Source organism: Rhineura floridana, chromosome 17 (genome assembly GCF_030035675.1).
Source record: "Rhineura floridana isolate rRhiFlo1 chromosome 17, rRhiFlo1.hap2, whole genome shotgun sequence".
Taxonomy (NCBI): Eukaryota; Metazoa; Chordata; class Lepidosauria; order Squamata; family Rhineuridae; genus Rhineura; species Rhineura floridana.
In genome coordinates this window covers 2,231,346-2,252,110 of record NC_084496.1, presented here as the reverse complement: position 1 = coordinate 2,252,110, position 20,765 = coordinate 2,231,346, and the positions used below count along the sequence as shown (strand labels likewise).

The window sequence follows — 20,765 nt, the reverse complement described above, 5'->3', positions numbered from 1 at the left end:
GAATCCAGGTTTTCTTTGTGCTGAATATGAACACAGAAAGCAAAACTGTTATATTATTTATTAAATTTATATCCCACCCTCTCCCCCAAAGAGAGCACTGAGCAAAGAGAATGCTCAAACTTGGGATTCTGTACTTTGGGTACAAGTAAGCTGGTGTCTTGTGGCCTCATTGCCCCCACTATTAACCCACAAAAAGTCACCATTTATTTCACAAAGAGTGTTGAGAATAAATGCAGAAGGTTAACATGAAGTACAGGCCTACCTAGAGACACACTGCCAATAATGGGAAGAGCCCTCAGCCACGCCTCGCAAACGTATCCAAGGCATGCCTCTGCTACTCACCTGCCTGAACTGCCCCGAGTAGGTCTTGAATTTGTTGAACTGGGATTTATCATCTTGCAGAAATTCTTTGATTGACTGGATTAGCTGGATGTTCCGCTGCTGGAAGTTATCTAGTATTAAGTAGGGTCCCTGACAAGGTTTTCGCCTGTTTTGATGGGGAGGAAAAATGCTAGATCTGAATTGATCCTTGGAGTTTTTCTAGAAAAGGTGTCTTGCTGAGAATGCTTTCCTGAAAGGCCCAGAGTGCTCATTTAAGGCTACTGCTCTGACATCATAATGAGCCCCTTTGAGGCTGCAATTTATTCCTCCAGCCTTCTAGTAATCCTTAAAACTATATTCGAGTATATTCCTGGTACACAGAAAAACAGCTGATCTACTGTGAAAAAACAGGACTAAATTATTAACCCAAAGAGAAAGCTGCCCACTGGCACCCCTGCAAGACTTTCTGCTCTGGCCTCACCTCTTTCTCAGCAGCCTCTGCTTGGGTCCATCAGATGTGACTAAATCATTGAAACACTTCCCTCAGAGGAATCTCACCCAGATGCAGAAACAAGTATGTGCGGGAGACTAACTTCTACACACTTTAGAACAGCTTTCCACCACCTGGTGCCCTCCAGATGTTCAAGTAGTTAAAGTCCCATCAGCCCCTGCCAGTGTAGCCATGCTGGCTGGGACTGAGGGAAGTGATCATCCAAAACATCTATCTGGAGGGTGCCAAGTTGGGGAAGGCTGTTCTAGAAAGTAGCGCTTCTCAACTGTAAGAATAAAAAGAGTGTGTCCCTGTGACGTCCTTCCCTGGTTCTCCCTGTCAGGTTCCCACCTGCTTGTGGCTACTGCCTTTCACTAGGCACCACCAGGGATACCACCAGTCCGGACCGTCCTTTATATGGTTTCTCACTCCGCTCTAGCACAGATCTCACTAGATCCCCCTGCTAGGCAGCACCACCAGTCACGTCCTATAACCAATACTCCCAGAGACTTTGCCTGAGTCTCTCTGTAGCTGGTTACTTTTGTGACTGCGTGCTTATGCTGTTCCCAACCCCCTTGTATCTACACATACAACTCTGGGTTGCTCTGGATACTTGAATTGTTATTATTCCTCCCTTCACCGCTGCCACCATTAGATACTGTTTCTGTTCAGCCTTGGTAATTACCTTGCCCTCCCTTCTGGTATGTATATCCCCCAGCCAAGGATCAGGCCTTTGGTAAACCAAATAAGTATTTATTAAATATCAGAAATAACAAGATTAGTTTTAGAATGTTTCACAAGCGTATGGTTTCATCTATTCCTGTTTTGTACTTGACTTATTATTAATCAGAACTCCAACTCCCTCTTTCTCCACACTCCTGACCTCCACCCTCAAACACCTCTTTCTCCACACTCCCAACATCCACCCCATTCAACTGTCATTCTTCCATTTATACTCCCAGCCATTCAAACGCTCAGCCAATCATCCAGCATTCTACTGCTCATGTACTCCCCCCCCTCCTCTTTCACTCCACTTACCATACGTCTTCTATATAAACAGCACTTACCATATTTACACTATAAGCAGGAACATCACAGTCCCCCCCCCCATTTTTAATTCACAAGGCATTGCGCCTTTATCAGAAGTTTGAAGAATCCCTAGCCTCTAAGGAACACCCTGGATATTTATGGCAGATATTTTTATATCATTATAAAAGAGAAAATTCCCAGGGTAGTTTGCATATGAAACCACCAAACACAATTAAAACAGAAATAGCATGTTTAAACAGTCACGATAAGAACACAAGAACTAAAAAGGCAACAATTTCTTAAAAGCCAGATTGAAAAAAAATCAGCCACCAAAACTAAAATACTGTTCAGGTTCGCACGTAACGGTAGATCAGTTAAGGTCAGTAAGCCAACAACAAGCTACAGCTTATAGTTTATAGTTAATATAGCTAGAAATCATGGTATTAAGCAGCATATAAATTATTACAATAAAAACAAAACAAAAAACCAATAAAACTATAATTAAGGCATGACTGGGTTTGCACATAATTTTAAACCACGGTTTATTAATTACGTTTTATTTAAGCCATGGTTTAATGTTACGTGCGACCCAGGCCTATTTCTACAAAGCCCGGGAAAATAATGGGGTGGCACCACCAAAAAGGCCCTCTTTGATAGCAATTCACTGTGCCTTAGAGGGTAGGGGCACCTGAGGAGGATCTATGTAAGAGCCTCTACATAAAGATGAAAGTTAGCAACACCATAATGTATGACAGCTACCTTGAAGTGCAACCTACTTACTCTTTCACAGGAGCAGGGGTAGATTCTGAGATACTAGTGGGTGGAATAGGAGTGAAGCCTGGGGGTGGTTTACTAAGAGGCACCGACAGCCCCAGAGGTGGCGGGTGGTTATTAAGTAGCACCACAGAGTTGAAGCCTAGAAGAGGAGGGGGAAGAGGAAAGAAGCAGTTAGATCCTACGTCAATGGCATACACAACCGATGGTTTAGTGACAGCTCTTTTGCAAGCAGTAGATGGCCATGTCTCTCATTCCTATATGCACAGGGTGAGCTGCATTTGGTAGCTTGAAAGCTTTTACAAAACCATGTAGTGCAAGGAGGAAAATTAAGACTCTGTAAGACACACATGCCCAGTCCACAGTTCATTTTTCTGGAAAGCTGAACTGTGTTTACTTACTGCTAAAAATATTTACAGTTCTGTGACTTACAGTATATAAATTGGGAAAATGGGTTGAGTTTGCAATCAGTCTGTCATTGCACAATTTATTCTGGTTTAGTGAAGACAAGGGGAGGGTGCAGGAGTTCTGCAGAACATTTGGCCCTTCTCCCAATCCCTGGAAAGATGGATTTCACAGCCCAATGCCAGGTCCAAGCAAGCGTGGAAGCTGGTACTTGCACAGTGCAACTACTGGACTCTGTAGACCTGTCTTTGGATGTATTTGCAGCCACAAGCACTAGAAAACAGCTGTTTATTAATGAACGTGTGGATTCTTGGGAAGCTGAATTCTACACCAGTGCTGCACTCTAGCAAAGTCCTCTCTCTCCCTCTCTCTCTCTCTCTCTCTCTCTCACACACACACACACACACACTCTTCTCATAAAACTGAGGAGGGAGGCTGCAGGCTTTACCTGGGGGTGGAGGCATTCGGGGTGGTCCAGAGTTTCCAAGGGCTGGGAAGTCTTCCTGAGGCAACAGGGACTGGCTAGCTGCTGGAGGCTTCTTAAGGCCAGGGGGCTCTTTGGAAGCTTTAAAGGAACCTATGGATTTTTCCAAGTGACCGTTCACAACGGCTGCAGCACTCTCTGGCATGTTAGTGCTGGTGGGAAAGGTTGGCGGCTGCTCGGCTTCTGAGACCTTCTCTGCAGGGGGTGATGCCTCCTGCAAGACTGGGGGTGACGCTGTCCTCGGCTTCTCAGCCCCAACCTTCTTCTTCTTGCCCACCTTGACAAAAGTCTGAGAGTTTGAGGCCGCCAGCAAAGAGGAGACGTCAACCATAGTTGGTGCGCTGCGGACCTCCTGGGTGGTGACACCACTGCTGCTCTCCTGGTCATCGCTGCAAAGGGCAGCCTTGTTCTTTTTGCTGCCTTTACTGTTGCTGGTGGGGCCCGCTCTCCTGGCCGGCTGGCTGCTACTGGGGTTGCCGGCCGTGATGGCTTTGACCATGCTTTTACTGGAGCCATAGTTCCATGCAGATGTGAGGGTTGATGCCGTCTTACTGTTGGGTTGGACTCTGGATACCAAGGCAGGGAAGTCCTCTTCCTGAAAGCCCGACCTCTTTGCCGTGGTTGTGTAGGACAAGGACATGGCAGAAGAGACCACGGCAGGAGCAGAGGAGGAGGAGGAGAGGCTTGGAAAGTCTTCTTCGTCCAGTTTCACTGGGACAGGCTGGGCTGAGCTGCAAAACAAAAGCCACGTATAGCAAAGCAGCACACCCATCACACAGCAAAGCCCACCGAGAGTCTACTCAACCGTTCTCACTGATGCTCCACAGAATTTGATAGATGAAGGAACCAGGGAACTCCAGTGAGGGAGCGGAGAACTTACTTGGGGCCCTGGGGCACTAAGACAGAAGGGAGACCCTCTTCATAGAATTACAGAATTGTAGAGTAGGAAGGGGCCTACAAGGCCATTGAGCCCAACCTCCTGCTCAACACAGGAATCCAAGTTAAAGTGTACCTGACAGCTGCAGCTCAAGCCAAAACAGGAAACCAAGGGTTGTGGTCCAACAATACCTGGAGGGCACCAGGTTGGTGAAAGCTGATCTAGGCCATATTCAACTGAGTCCTACTCAGAGTAGGCCCACTGAAATTGATAAACCTAAGTTAGCCATGTCTACTAACTTCAATGGGACTACTCTGAGTAGGACTAGCGTTAAATACCACTGTTAAGATTACAAGAGGGACAGAGAAACAAGCAGAGCCGAGGCAGGTTTGGAAGACTCTGAAGGGAAGGGAGCCTGCAGAAGAGAAGACTGAGGGGAGATATGATAGCACTCTTCAAGTACGTGAAAGGTTGCCACACAGAGGAGGGCCGGGATCTCTTCTCGATCCTTCCAGAGTGCAGGACATGGAATAATGGGCTCAAGTTGCAGGAAGCCAGACTTCGACTGGACATCAGGAAAAACTTCCTAACTGTTAGAGCCATACAACAATGGAACCAATGACCTAGAGAGGTAGTGATCTCCCCGACACTGGAGGCCTTCAAGAGGCAGCTGGACAGCCTTCTGTCGGGAATGCTTTGATTTGGATCCCTGCATTGCGCAGGGGGTTGGACTCAATGGCCCCTTCCAACTCTACTATTCTATGATTCTATGTGGCCACTGAGGGCAACTCTGAAGTACACCAGGATGGGGGCTGAGCTCTCAACTGTCAGCAGCAGCAGGAGGGGGAAGCGGCACTGGGCAAGTGCCGTAAATCCTCTCGTCGACAAGGCCAGAGCTACACAGGGGACATCCTGAGAATGTTTCCCTTAAGCAAACACAGAGAATACCTTCACCAAGCAGTTATCTTACAACTCCTGTTCTGAGCCTTCAGGTAGGACTTATGAGAGCAGAAGGGGACCTTGCCCCCGCTGGAGGAATTGGAGGTGGTAAGAACTCAGAAGCAATAAGGCTGAATGGACAGTCTGGAGCTGCTCTAACGCAGTTTTCTTGGAGTAACTGGGAGGGCCAGTTCCCCCAGCCCTCCCCCCATACTTAAAGGCTGACTTGTGTGGGTGGACAGACATGTCACACATCAGCCTACCTGGCCTTTTAGCACTATCCAATTCTTATCACCCCACTATGAAGACAAAGACTCACCTCTGCACAGGGCCCATCGCTGGCTGGCCAATGGTAGGGAAGTCATCTTGGCTTAACACAGCCTTTGGAGCAGCTTCCTTCGGAGCTTGGGAGGAAGAACAGAAAGGCAGGTCTAACTAAGGAGGTCATCTTGAACCCCTCAAGGCACGGGCCTCTACCGGGGTAGTGGGGGGGGCATTTTCTACCATTTGTGGCAAATGCAGAGGCACTGTTCTTCGCAATCTTTTTGTGAGAAGCAAGCCAGTTCCCCCTTCCAGTGTTCAATACTCTCACACACACGCGGGGAAAACGCCAATGGATGCCCATGCTTTGAGGGCTGCATTCCAGCAAAGCAGCCTTGCCAAACCCGCCTGCCGGAAAGCCCCGCCTGCCTGAGCTCACCCCAGCCCTTCTGGCCAAAGCAGCAGCTCACCCGGCAGTTCGGCTGGAGGCTTTGGCCCTCGCTTAGAGGCGCTCAGTTCCAGGTCTTTTGCCTCCTCCTTTTTAGAGCGGGGGGCGTCCTCTTTGTCTTCCCCCCGTTTCTTCTCCTCTTGCCTTTTGGCGGCTACAGATGCCCTGACGGCTGCAGCAATGTCTCTGTCTTCTTCTTCCCTGCAGGGTTGTTGGGTTTTTTTTAAATGGCGTAGCAGAAGTATAGTCAGCATGAAACGGACAATTCTCTTACCTCTTTCCCAGTGGTGGGAAACCTCCAGCCTTTGGGCCTAATCAAGCCCCTGGAGGCCTCCCCACTTGGCTCGAGGCCTTTATAGCCAAGCCATGCCCACCTGCCACCACGCAAAGATGCAACTGGGTTTTCGGCCAAACTTTCAGCACCTTGGACAGCTCCTCGAGCGCTCAGACGAAGCCCCCCTGACATGCAGCCACCGGATGCTGCTGCCAGTTTCGTGCCCATCAAAGACAGGCTGTGTATCCCTTACCTCTTGTATCTCCAGCTGCCTCTCCTGTTTTGCTGCCCTCCTCGTGGCCCTGGCCTGCCTCCTCTCACTTGCCTGTTGTACCTGTCAACCTCCTCGTAGTCTTCGCCACTCACAACACCTGTGACAGGAGAGAAGTTGGCCCATTCAGCCTCAAAGTGCTCTTTTCTGCCCTATATCACCACTGGGGCTGGATATAATAGGCCGAGGCAGAGGTGAAGCACGATGTGTGTGGGATTTGGATGAATCCTGGCACACAGAAAGATTTGGGGCTTGCTTGAGCCAAAGTGAATTCCTTGCTAAATGCCCCAAACCAAATCAGGGCATCCAAAACAATTTGGGGAGACACAGATCTGTTTTTTTAAAACAACCACCACAACTGTGCAGCTAAAACGGCAACATTTCTCCTGAAGCGTGCCATATAAGGAAAATGCCAGGGGAGGGAGAACCCTTTTGTGACAGACAGGTCTAATCAGAGGTAATGATTTTACTAGAGCTCTTGAAGCACAGCAATTGGGACAAGGAACACTGAAGTGATGTATCACCTCATTTTTGACTGTGCTGTGTGCTGTCCTAGTTCTGCTTGTGGCGCTTGCTTGGAAAATGCTGGATGTGCAAGTCCTTCTGCCTCTTTCACCAGAACACACACACCTGTGCCTATCAAATCAGCTGTGCGCTTGGTTGGCACCAAAAGTCACCGCTGGTTTTCCCCGCTCTTTCTTTCCCATTCATCTTCACTCCCTCTGAAATTCTGCAGGTGACTTTCCAAGGGACACCTCTCCAATATATGCCATTTTCCTACCAAAATCATCACCCCAAAACACACACCCAGTTTTTCCATTAAGCATTTTTTCTAGGGGCTATTGGAGAATACACAGAGGCCATGCCTTTCAAATGTCCCATGAGAATCACTGAGCCAAGAAATCAACCTTCATCCTTCAGCCATGTTTTCTCCAAAACAAGCAGTCCACAAGAGAGAGAGTCACCCACATCCCGTCTGTAGTCTTTTCCAGTCCAACATACCCTCGTTTCTCCGCTGATGCCTCAGTGCATAGTTGAACTGAAGGTCAATCTGCCGGTTCTGCCTGGCCTCTGCCCGGTTTTTGCTGTGACAGGCCGTCTTGTGTGCTTTGTAATCTATTTCGGTCCGGAAGGCATGAGTGAATTGCTCGGTGGCGCAGCGGCCTTCCTCGCAGAGGAAGTGCTTCTCACGGAAGTGTTCCCGGAGGTACTCATAATCACTGCAGGAAGGGCACAGAAGTGGCATGCTGTCAGCTTGTTTGTGAATTCAGTTGAGTAAACTGGAGGTCACCTCTACACCATACCTTTAAAAGCACATGGCTTGCCCCCAAAGGATTCTGGGAACTGTAGTTCTGTGAGGGATAAACGACAGCTTCCAGGATTCTTTGGGGAAAACTTTAAATGTGCTGAGCACCTTGAACAGCTCCTTGACAGTTTGGACTAAAGCACGGAGCAGATCCCACTGCCCCACCGACATGGGGCCAGCAGCTGCCACTAACGGCAGATACGGAGCAGAGAATGGAAACACACTAAATTGCACTGGGCAGAAGAAGTTGGACCACCAGCCAACTTGTGAAGTACCACCTCCCATTCAACTGGCTGCTGGGATTCTAGCAGAGAACGCTGGGCTAGGAGGACTTCACTCTTCCAAGAATCAATTGACCTAGAGGAGTCATGCCTGAGCCCTTCAGAGGCAACCCTCCTCCTCCCCCACCAAGAAAGAGTGCACTCTTGGTTTGTAACTCTGAAGCACAATGGCAAGTCATGGGGACTCTGCTAAATCAGCAGCAGCAGCAGCAGCAGCAGCAGCAGCAGGCCACTGAGAACTGAAGCCAGCCCACCTCTGCTCTGAACATGGAGAATGGCAACTTGATTGCCATCTGTATTGCTGTTAATAAAGCTAGCCACAGCAGTGGCTCCCTCTCTGCCAGGGAGGCGGCCAAGACGAGGAGAGAGCAAACGCCTGTTTTTCTTTATTGTTCATCACTTCCGAGCGTCTTATGGGAAGTGATTCACAAACAAAATAAATAAATAGAAAGAGCAGCTTTCCCAACTGTCCCTGGATGTATGTCTGCCAGGAGAGGTGGAGGCTGGCTTGACTCACAAGCTTGATTCAACCTAGCTTCTCATCAGGAGGGTAACCTGTAAGCTCTAGGTCAGCCTTTCCCAACCAGTGTGCCTCCAGATGTTGCTGGACTACAATTCCCATCTTTCCTGGCCATTGGCAATGCTGGCTGAGGCTGATGGGAGTTGTGGTCCAACAACATCTGGAGGCACACTGGTTGGGAAAGGCTGCTAGACCTTAGTCTAGGGTTCTTTAACAAAAGTAGAGGGTGAGCTAGTGCTGTTTGTCTCTCCACTGCTGCCTCAGGAGCAGTCACTGGTCAAAAGCACCAACAGTTCGTGGAGGCTGCCAGCCCTCCAAGTCCTGACCACCATTATTTTCTTACGAACCTGGGTGCAAGCAACCTCTGGGCAAGCCATCTGCATCAAGGATCTTAATACTGAGTAACTGCAGGCACATTCCCGCTATCGGGGCTTCGCTCCAGTAGAGTTCACGAACCTGTAATATTCCTGTGCCCCGTCGGAATCACAGAAGTGGCAGAAATAGTGGTCTCTTCTCAGGTGCTTCAGTAACTCGTCATTATCCAGATAGCGCTCGTCACAGAATTTGCAAAGGGGATGGCCGCGGTGAGACGTGTCGTCTGGGTCCCCGTGGATTCTGTGCCGGGCAAGGTCCTTGCGGGAATACCACTTGCGCTCGTAGGTGAAGATCTAGAACCCAAGAGGACACCTCATTAACTTGCTGCCCCAAATGAGAGCACCCCCCGGCCTTGCAGAACTCTCCGCTACTCGCCTTCAAGTGTTTCACACACAGTTTGCAGCAGAAGAGCTCATGCTGCTTCCTCATGTGCTGTTCCAAGTCCACAACGGTGGCAAACGGCCTGGCCTCTGGGCACAGTGGGCACTCATGCTGCAGGAGTTTCCTAGGAGAGCAAACGTTGCCAGAGAGGAAAATGTGCACATTCTTCAGGATGTCTTCCCTAACACTGGCTTCCCCTTTGGAACAACTTCCCTCTTATTCTAATTAAAATTAAAGCACCAGCTTGAGCAAAAGGGCACCACATAGGTCAGATGTGGGGAAACTTTGGCCCTCCAGATGTTGCTGGACTACAACTCCCATGGGCCCAGCAAGCACGGCCAATGGGCCAGGAATGACGAGATGTTTAGTAACATCTGGAGGTCCAAAGGTTCCCCGTACCCAATATAGGCAGGGCATTCATGAGTTGCACACACAGAGAGATTCTGCATTAAGAAAATGTAAAAGGTTTACTTTGCATAGTTAATCCTTCTTGTTTATTGGGGAGGAATTGAAAACCCATCTGCTGGCCACTGAAATCCTGCTGAGCTTCCAACCCTGGTTTCTTGAGATTTCATCAGGCATGACCCTCAGACTCTCAGGCGGGGTAGCCTTCAGCAACCTGGTGCCCTCCAGATGTTGTTGGACTAGAATTCCCATCAGCCCCTCTTGTCATAAGATGCTGGGGCTGATTAGAGCCCCACTGTGCTGGCTGGAGCTAATGGGAGTTGTAGTCCAACAACATCTGGAGGGCACCATGTTGGCGAAGGCTGAGGTGGGGCACTTTTTCATACCCTCCCCGAATCATTTACGACACAGGCCAATGTTTCTAAGCAACAGACCAGGCAGGCTCTGTTAACTTTGAAGTAGACCTTGTGGTGCCATGAATCAGCATTGAGATTGGTCAAGATGAAATAAAATGTACATACACAGCTATCTTCTAGCTCTCCTTTTTTTTTTGACCAGACACTCTGCCCAAATTACCCAAGAAGAAATAAGTTGCAGCAGGTTTACCTATAGAGAGCATAAACTTTTCCATCAGTAAAATAGATGTCATATTTCTTCTCATGCTGTAACTGGCCAAGTGCAATTGTCGAAAAGGACGCCAACTTCTTCCCAAAGACCACCTACACAGAACACAAGTACGACAGTTAAGAGGATACGCCGTGCTCATGGCTGATTTTGCATACAGAGAGATGTTCCATCCAGTTCTGAGAGAAGGGCCACATGCACAGGATGGGTTCTGGAGCAATAATCAGACACACATAGTGGATAGAGGGAGGAGTTTGGATGGGAGGGGCGACCCAGATTCAAATCAAGCTGAATCATCACTCACCACATGCCACTGCTAACACACCAGGAAAGCAAACTCAACAGAATATATTATAATAAATAATAAATATGTTTTTATTTTATGGTGTTTTTAAGATGTTTTATAGATTTTTTTAGTGTTTTGTCATTTGTTTGCCGCCTTCGGTTCCTTCTAGAAGGGAGGGCGGGATATAAATGTAGTAAGAGTAGTGGCAGTAGTGATAATAATATCCAAATGAGCTACCTATGCTGTATGTTCTTTGAGAAACTCAGCTTTCCCCCCTCCAAATAAGCAGTAGGTTGCTAATCCTCACAGCCGCAGCAATAAGTCTGAACATGAGACTTTGGCATGTTGAAAAACAGATGCGGGGAACATTTGTCCCTCCAGATGTTGCTGAACTAGAACTACAACTCCTACCACCCCTCACCATTGGCTATGCTTGCTGGGGCTGATGGGAGGTGTAGTGTAGCAACATCGGGAGGACTAAAGGTTTCCCACTTCAGTTGAAAAGGCTCAAATTAGGACTCAAGTCAAACACATCCCACTGCACAACGATAAGAGTCCCATCTGTGGCTTCACCCATCACTGGAATGCCACCTGCAGAACGATGCCCATGACGCAAGGTGGCTCTTGGGCTGACAAATGTCCCCCACCTCAGCTGTAAAGCTTCATCCTCTCCACGCTCACTGCAGGGTCCTGCATTTGGGGTTAGCAGCAGCCAAGGTCTGACCCACCCTTCCCCTCAGGAGTATTCAGGATCTGGAGGGCGTGCTTGGGTGGTGGAGTGCCAGGGCAGCTGACTGTCACATGCACATTCCCACCGTTCTGAAGGACTAAAGAGCTCACATGACAGAAATCAATTTTACTATCCAGCCGTTCCAGTTGTCCTTAATTTCTTTTCTTTTTTCCCCTTCGCCAATGTTCTGTATGTTGCTCACCCCTCCCTTAGGGACTTGTGCACTCAAATGAGCTTTCATTTCCCTGCAATTCAAACATTATGTAAGAGGAAGTGCCTCTGGATAGTGACACACCAGTCCAACACTAAATGGAATGCATCACCCCCGCTGGGCAGGGGACTTGTCATGAACCGGGATTGTTGTAGAAATGCTTTTTATGGGGGTGGGGGAGAGGGAAGTTCTCAGGAACAAACCAAGCTACCGAGGGGAGACCCAACTCAAGTACTAGTCACAAGATTATGGCTGGCCATGCTGAGCCACTAACACAGGTGCAAGGGCTTCGTTTCACAGTCACCAAGAGAAACCCAAGCACTGGTTGGGACAGAAGTGTCTATCAAAAACACTGCATCCTCAAAATCTCATCTGCTAATGAAGTTCCAGGAATTCTGTAATTTGCTTTGCCACCCCAGCATACTTCCAAGTCCACCTTTCCCCTTGCACCTCATCGCAATCACAGTGTGGCACTTGAACCATGCCGCTCTGTGTCAGGTTTGAACTGCAAGGGCACGTACAGAGACTCCCTCACTTCCAGGACTCACCAGTCCATGCTGGTGTACAGTGGGACAGAGCGGGGAACATTTTCAGGGCCACGTTCGCTTGAGTGCAACCTTCCAAGGGCCATGTACCAGTTGTGGGCGGAGCCAGAGGTAACCCTGGGGGGAGCAACTGGAGCACACACAAAAGGCAGAAGCTTCCACATACAGTATACACCTCTCTCCATCCAAGCAAGCAGGAAGCATTACTAGAGTTCAATGACACATTTCTAGCACTCAAGGAGGGGGCAAAGCAAGGCCAGTGAGGAGTATGGCTTGAAGAGAATCCTCAGGGTTAAACAGGGAAGCTTGCAAGGACACATTCAGCCTGCAGGCTCTGGTTGCCCACCCCTGGCGTAGAGCGCCAGGCCTGGATATAGGAAGCCCAGCCTCAAAAATCCCACATGCCGGATAGCGCTGGGCCAATCTCTCTCACTCATGATTCAGTCCAGTGAGGGACCTTAGGTCCCCAACCTGTTGCCCTCCAGATGTTTTGGGCTACGACAACACCCAACACCAAGCCATGCTGGCTAGGGCTGGTAGACATTGTAGGCCAAGGTGTTTATACTGTTGGAGGCGTTTATACTGTTGTAAGCGGTCTGCTCATTTAAACTTCTCGTTAGCCTGCATTCCCCTGATGAAGGCCTGAAAATTAACAGGCTGAAATGCATTGGGCTTACAATACAATAAATTTCTATTTTTCCAGCATCTTGGCTTTGGCCCCTCCTTTTTTCCAGACATTGTAGTCCAAAACATCTGGATGGCACCAATTTGGAGAAGGCTGGGGCAGATAGACCTGGTGTAACAGAGTGTCCTACGGTAAACCCATAGTTACTGTGAGCTACTCCAAGCTCTCTAGAGAAAGGACAGGATATAAAACAACTAATTAAGAAACCCGAATAAAGTAGAGGCTGCCATCGATCTCACCAGGAGACCATTTACAGAGAACCTCAAAGGCTGTGATAGAAGAGATGGGAGGCGTTGCCTCTCCAACATGCACGGCCTGAGCCATTCAGAGCTTGACAGATAACACTCAAGGGCTTCTCTCAGCCCAGCCCAGCTCTACCAATCTAACCTGCCGCCTGCCACCTCACAGCTTCCCTTCGTTCCAGGTTCTAAAGAGCCACGTTAGCTTGCACAGCCGGCTTGGATCACACTATTCGGCTTGGCAGCAGCTGTAGCAAGATGAGCCACTCCTAACAAAATGGGATGCAGGCAAAGTAGGGTCTGATAAGGAAAAACTCACAAGGCAGGCTGCCAGATTTCAAAACAGGCACTGCAGAGGCAAACACACAATGGCTTCTAGGCCTTGTTCCTTAGTATGGTACTAGCTCTCTCTGAATAGCCAGCCACCCACCCACCGGTCACTCCCTTTTTACAAAGTGCCCAGTGACAATTCTCTCCTCCGCCGTTTACACGTTAGTTCTTTTTATCACTATCAACAGTTTTTTTAAAAAGTTTTTTTTTAACTGGAGCAGGGCCTAACATTTTTCTATGAAGGGCAACTCATTTATTTTATTTATTTATTTTATTCAGCTTATATCCCGCCCGACTAGCAAACAGCTCTCTGGGCGGCAAACATAGAAACATCTACAGTAATAAAATTACAGGATCAATATAACAAATATAAAAGTACACCATCTAAAATAAAAATTACAACATTTACATAAATAACTTAGATTAAAATGCCTCAGAGAAGAGAAAGGTTTTAACCTGGCGCCGAAAAGATAATAGTGTCGGCGCCAGGTGTACCTCCTCGGGGAGACTATTCCACAATTCGGGGGCCACCACTGAGAAGGCCCTAGATCTTGTTACTACCCACCGGGCCTCCCTATGGGTCGGGACCCGGAGGAGGGCCTTCATAGTAGACCGTAGTGTACGAGCCGGTTCGTAACGGGAGAGGCGTTCCTGCAGGTATCGTGGTCCCGCGCCGTATAAGGCTTTATAGGTTAATACCAACACTTTGAATCTGGCCCGGTAGCATATTGGAAGCCAGTGCAGGCGAGCCAGAACAGGTGTTATACGCTCAGACCACTTAGTTCTTGTTAGCAGTCTGGCTGCCGTATTTTGCACTAGCTGTAGCTTCCGAACCGTCTTCAGAGGTAGCCCTACGTAGAGCGCGTTGCAGTAGTCCAAACGTGAGGTTACCAGAGCATGAATCACTGATGTAAGGTCCTCCTTACTCAGATAGGGACGTAGCTGGGCTACCAACCGAAGTTGGTAGAACACATTCCGTGCCACCGAGGCTACATGGGCCTCAAGTGATAGGGAAGAGTCTAAAACGACTCCCAAACTACGAACCTGATCCTTTAGGGGGAGTGTAACCCCGTCCAGGACAGGGTATGTATCCACCATCTGACCAGAGAAACCATCCACCAGCAGCATCTCAGTCTTATCAGGATTGAGTCTCAGTTTGTTAGTTCTCATCCAGTCCATTGTCGCGGCCAGGCAATGGTTCAGCACATCCACCGCCTCACCTGAGGAAGATGAAAAGGAGAAGTAGAGCTGCGTGTCATCAGCGTACTGGTGACAACGCACTCCAAAACTCCTGATGACCACACCCAACGGCTTCATATAGATGTTAAAAAGCATGGGAGACAAAACTGAACCCTGCGGGACCCTACACTGGAGAACCCACGGTGTCGAGCAATGTTCCCCAAGCACTATCTTCTGGAGACGGCCCGCTAAGTAGGAGCGGAACCACTGCCAAGCAGTGCCTCCAACACCCAACTCCGCAAGCCTCTCCAGAAGGATACCATGGTCGATGGTATCAAAAGCCGCTGAGAGATCAAGGAGAATCAACAGAGTTACACTCCCTCTGTCTCTCTCCCGACATAGGACATCACACAGGGCGACCAAGGCCGTCTCAGTGCCAAAACCGGGTCTGAAACCTGACTGAAATGGATCGAGATAATCGGTTTCATCCAATAGCGCCTGGAGCTGGTCAGCAACCACTCGTTTCAAGACCTTGCCCAAGAATGGAACATTTGCCACTGGTCTATAGTTGTTAAAGTCCTCTGGGTCCAAGGAAGGTTTTTTCAGGAGTGGTCTCACTGCCACTTCTTTCAGACAGCCAGGGACCACTCCCTCTCGTAAAGAGGCATTTATCACTTCCTTGGCCCAGCCAGCTGTTCCATCCTTGCTAGTTTTTATAAGCCAAGAGGGCCAACGATCAAGTACCGAAGTGGTTGCACGTACCTGTCCAAGCACCTTGTCCACGTCCTCGAACTGAACCGACTGAAACTCATCCAACAAAACATGACTAGACTGTGCTCCAGACACCTCATTAGGACTAACTGTCATAAAATGGGAATCTAGGTCCCAACGAATGCATAAGATCTTTTATTTATTTATTTTTTATTTAATTAAGCTTATATACCGCCCGACTAGCAACAGCTCTCTGGGCGGTGAACATTAAAATGCTGGAAGTGCTCAGCAAACTCATTACAGCGGGCTACCGATGTATCTGCCATGTCCTGTGGGCCAGGATGGAGTAGCCCTCGGACAACTCAGCACAGGACGCTGCGTAAGCAACAATGATTTCCCATCAAACAGCAGAAATGAACATTTAAGAAGCTGCCCCATACCAGTCAGATCATCAGTCCATCTAGCATAGTATTGTCCACCCTGAATGGAAGCGGCTGTCCAGGGTTCAAACAGGGGACCTTACCAACTCCACCTGGAGAAGCCGGGGATTGAACCTGGGGCTTTCTGCTCGCAAAGCAAGTGCTCTCACACTGAGGAAGTGCTTGAACCAAGGAAAAAAGATATCAGTGCGAGCCCTGTGTTTGATATCATACTCTCAGTCTATGACACAGGCAGCATTATGCCCCTCCCACGCCATCAGGTATCTCACAAGCTGAAACTCCCGGCCACCGAACTTATGAATGGGCGGGTGAACAGAAGAAAGCCAGCAATGTCATGCAACAACCTTCTGGGCAAGGTGCGCTCTCTCTCCTGCCTACTTATGACCCCATGCCACTCAGTATCTTTTGAACTATCCCCCCCCCCCGAACAAGCTGGGAACGCTCATGTAAAAACACCTTCCCAGCCTACAACGATGGATTTATTCCAAGAAGAATGACTTCATTGAACCTTGATTCTTAAGCAAACATACCGGTGCTGCACCTTGAACAAAAGTGATGTCACTAGTTGGCAGCTGGACCAAATCCAGGAAGGATAAGCAAAGCAGCTCTTTGTTCCTGAAGCATCTGTACAACAGCTCTGAACCTTTGGGGCATGTCTACGGAAGATGTTCCCTGCTGGAACACCCAGTGGCTATTTCACCACCCTTGTGTTCCCACGTGCTCAATAAATTCACAGTTATTCAGAGATCTAGTAGTGGCCCCAAGCATGTCAGAGACAAACAGGCATTTCAGAATTCCAAGTAGCTTCTCGCACAAGCGCTTTTCCATATGGGAAGATCCTCAATATCCACTTGCTTATTCCTGCCTTCCAGATCTTGACTACCATCAGCCCCGGTCAGCATAGCCAATGATGAGGGATGCCCAGCAACATCTGGAGGGCCACAGCTTCCGTTGCCAACACGGTGTCCTCAAGACTACAGTTCCTATCAGTCCCAGCCAGCACAGCTGGCTCCAAAACATCTGGTGGGCACCAGGTTGACAACAGCTGCTGTAGTCAAGAGCATACTCTAGAGGAGGGGTGAACAGAAGCTCTTTTGAAGGTCTGTTCCACTTCAGCACACAGACTTTGAACAAATATCCTGCCCCACAGAGAGTGCTTGTTCCAAAAGGCTCACTGCGTTGCTGAGGCACACTGTAAGCACACAACCAATGCTCAATTTGATTAGCCAAGTTGTGGCATCTGATACTGTTGAGGGCTAATTCTTACCGGTAGCATCGAGGGGAGCACTGAAGCAACAAAATCAGTAGCAGGAAGGCGCAGCAGCGTCCAGGGAGCAATTGGGAGGGTGGACCCCGAACCTCTGCTGTCTCGCAATCAGATGAGCAAAAAGAAATCTCACAGCACACAACGCAGACAGGCTGGGCTCTCTGAATGTAATCTTTCAAGAAATAAGAGGATGACTGGAATGCAGTTTGGATTAGTGTCAGGGCACAACACATTAGAACAAGGATAGCCAAGGTGGTGCCCTCTAGATGTTGCTGGTCAAGAATGGTGGGAGTTGTAGTCCATTTGCCATGCTGGCGGGGCTGATGGCAGTTGTAGTCCACCAACCTCTGGAGGGCACCACTTTGGTTATCCTTGTTCTAGTGTGTTTAAGCTACCTTAAACTGAGTCAGACCACTGGTCCATCTAGCTCAGAATCAGTTCTGAAATGTATCTGGTAGTACCCAAGGGTATGGCATTCTTCAGCCTCGGGGGTGAATGCAACCATCCCTATCAAGAAGCCCATCTCCATCAGCTAGCAGGGAGAAGACAGTATGTTAAGACTCCAAAGTCTTCCGTGACCTGGACACATTAAATCCCAAAATTATGGTATTACCAGCACCAGAAGAATAAGAAGCCAAACAGGCTTTCCTGCAAAGAGATCTTTACCCTGAATTAGAAGGTGTTAAACAAGCAAAAAGGGTGAGTCTCTCTCTCTCTCTCTCTCTCTCTCTCTCTCTCTCTCTCTCTGTGTGTGTGTGTGTGTGTGATAAATATCTCACAGATTGAGAAAGACAGCTCACAAATATCTCATTCTGTTGAATTAACTGGCCTTCACAGCCTCTCCCGCTAAACCAATGAAAGGAAAGTACTTTGTGAAGAACACAAGGCTCTTGCTGTACATATCCTAAACCGGAGTACTGAAGAAGACTGTTGTATGAACATTTAAGCAGATGACATGTCTAAGCAAGCTCAGCTATGGGTCACCCAATTACAGGTTCCAGCAGCTGTTCACACATAGAAAGATCTTGGCTGAACATGCACTCTTCAGCGAGTTTAGAGATGGCAACCCCGTCTTCCGATGCATAATCAGGAAGTGCCACAGACCAGGTACAGAGAACACACCCCCTCACATAAGAAGAGCCCTGCTGGATCAGACCAAAGGGCCAGCTCATTCAGAGGTTGACTGCCTCTGAACATGGAGGTTTCATCAACTTATTATGGCTAAGAACATAAGAAGAGTCCTGCTGGATCAGACCAAAGGGAAGCTCCCAAGCAGGACAGGAAGGCAACAGCCTTCTCCTACTGTTGTTCTCAAAAACTAGTATTCAGAAGCTTATTGCCTGTGACGCTGGAGATACTATATAGGTAACATGGCGAGCAGCCATTGGTAGCCTCTTCCTCCCGTCAATTCGTCTAAGCCCGTTTTGAAGTCATCCAAGTCGGTGGCTGTCACTACACACGCACTGTGTGAGGAAGTATTTCTGTTTGCTCCCCCTGAACCTCCCACCATTCGCCTTCATTAGACAAGCTCAGCTTTTAGGACAAATACATTCATATCACTGCAGGAACGTTGTTTTATTTGTTTTTAAACTGGCCTTCTATTATAACGTTTTGTACATTGCATTTTTATGCTGTGTAAGCTGTTTTGAGCGGAGCTACGGCCCAACAGGCAGCCAGTGTACAAGATACGTAATTTTATAAACAAACATGATTAAGCCCCAACTTCTCTTCTCCCTTCAGATTATTATTATAACAATAACATTAACATAATTAATTATGGTGTTGTTTTAATTGGAACATTTTAGCTATATTTCTCTTTCCTATTGTATCTTTTTATACCATATATTGGTTGGGAGCCCTTTTGGGCAGTGAGGTGGCTGAATATAATTTTTTATAATAATACTATAGTCTTACCACAACAAGTTAACAATGACTTTGTTCTGTTATTTTATTTATATTTTATGCTGTATATTTTAAAAATATTGCGTATCTGCTTGGCGCCAGTTGACGAATACTTCTGACAGTACTGCTACTACTCACACTATACAAGCATTTTATAAACATGAATACTACCACAATAATAATTAAAGTTTTAATAAGGCAGCTATTATTAACAAATTCTGCTGTATTCTTCTGTATTTTTACTTTGGTGACAACTAATGTTAGCCCTACTTGAAGCAGACCCATTTGCCCCAATGGACCTACTCTAAGTAATGACTTCGTTAGATGGATTTAAGCCACTGCAATTTCAGATACTAGACTATATCCCATCCAAATAAGTCCTACTCACAACAGACCCAACAAAATCAACGAACCCAAGTTAGTCATGACCATTAACCTCAAAGGGTCTTTTCCACGTATGATAACGCTTGACACAACCGATAACATTTTTTATCTATAATATAAACTCAATATATTCAATGATACATGAGTGATGTAGTATACATGCAGAATCCATATATAAAAGCAGAAACATAAATACAAGGTGAGCTTCAATGCTAGTCCTATTCACAGCAGACCCATCAACATTAATGGACATGACTAAAATTAGGTCCATTCATTTCAATGAGTCAACTCTGAGTAAGACTTAGCTGGATACAACCCAAGGATGGGCTATTTTAAAAACATTCATCACATAAACAGATGTTTACATGTTATTAGTTTACCAGTTCTGGAAACCAAGCTATTTTCCCTGTGAGTGTGTAAGAATGTGTGTGTACATGCATGTATTAATATGCGTGTGTGTGCTACATATACGTATTTATGTTATGTTTATTGTTTGTTACTAATATGTTTTAGTTGACTGACTGTTTTACGATGACTTTAAACATAACAGTCATGTAATCAAACTTGAGTTATTTGTTGGATTTGAAATGATTTCGTATTCGATTGTTAATGACGTGATTTGTATCTTTGTTCTGTTGTGAGCTGCTCTGAGCATATTTATATGGAAAAGAGGCATACAAATTTATATAGGTAGATAGTGTGTACGGATAGAAGATTTTGCATCATATGGATAAATAGATTCCCCGCTAACATTTACAATCCACAGTGCTTGCTTTTCGTGTGCGTGTGTACATAAATAAAAACTCGCCCGGGGACCCTTAAAAGGGGGGGGGGCTAAAAAAGTCAGATTAATAAACCGAAGAAACAAAACGCAGTAAAACGCGTAACGAGCACTAAGGCAGGAAGGAAGGCGGGCAAGCGAGCGTGCCGCCTCCGCCGCTCCCGCCACCCCGCTCCCGTCCCTCTCCCGGCGGCGTGTGCGGCCCGGCTCACCTGGGCGAGCTCCTCCCGGCAGACGGCGCAGTAGCGCACCCCGCAGAGCGTCCGCATCCGCACCGAGCAGCGGTAGCAGATGGGGTGCTCGCACCGGCCCAGCGCCACCACCTCCAGCTCGCCGCAGCACAGCACGCAGCTGCACGGGGCCTCCGAGCCGCGCAACTCCAACGGAGGCGAGGCCGCCATGGCGCTCCCTCTTCTCCTCTCCTCGGCTGACTGCCTGGCCGGCCACGCCGCCCCTGCGGCCTACTAGGCCCCGAGCGCAGCCTAGCAACCGCCCCCTCGCCCGCACAGAGACAGCGGCCTAGAGCGGCAGCGGAAAGACCGCCGCCTAGCTGCGGGAGTAGACGCTCTGCCGCAGACGCCCTGCCGCAGACGCCGCCTGCATCACCTAG

General features: G+C 48.0%; 1 protein-coding gene across 1 annotated transcript in view; it reads right to left on the bottom strand.

The window, feature by feature from the left end:
• The window catches only part of ZNF598 (zinc finger protein 598, E3 ubiquitin ligase), a 25,428-nt gene extending 4,663 nt beyond the window's left edge, over positions 1-20,765 (bottom strand). The window contains exons 1-11 of the mRNA XM_061600282.1: positions 20,368-20,765; positions 10,448-10,560; positions 9,431-9,560; positions 9,137-9,348; positions 7,576-7,793; positions 6,556-6,673; positions 6,051-6,229; positions 5,639-5,723; positions 3,468-4,234; positions 2,621-2,756; positions 343-487 (exon numbers count right to left, since the gene is read on the bottom strand). Coding sequence (XP_061456266.1) covers positions 343-487; positions 2,621-2,756; positions 3,468-4,234; positions 5,639-5,723; positions 6,051-6,229; positions 6,556-6,673; positions 7,576-7,793; positions 9,137-9,348; positions 9,431-9,560; positions 10,448-10,560; positions 20,368-20,556 — 2,292 coding nt within the window. The 5' untranslated portion in view covers positions 20,557-20,765. The remainder of the gene's footprint in view (positions 1-342; positions 488-2,620; positions 2,757-3,467; positions 4,235-5,638; positions 5,724-6,050; positions 6,230-6,555; positions 6,674-7,575; positions 7,794-9,136; positions 9,349-9,430; positions 9,561-10,447; positions 10,561-20,367) is intronic.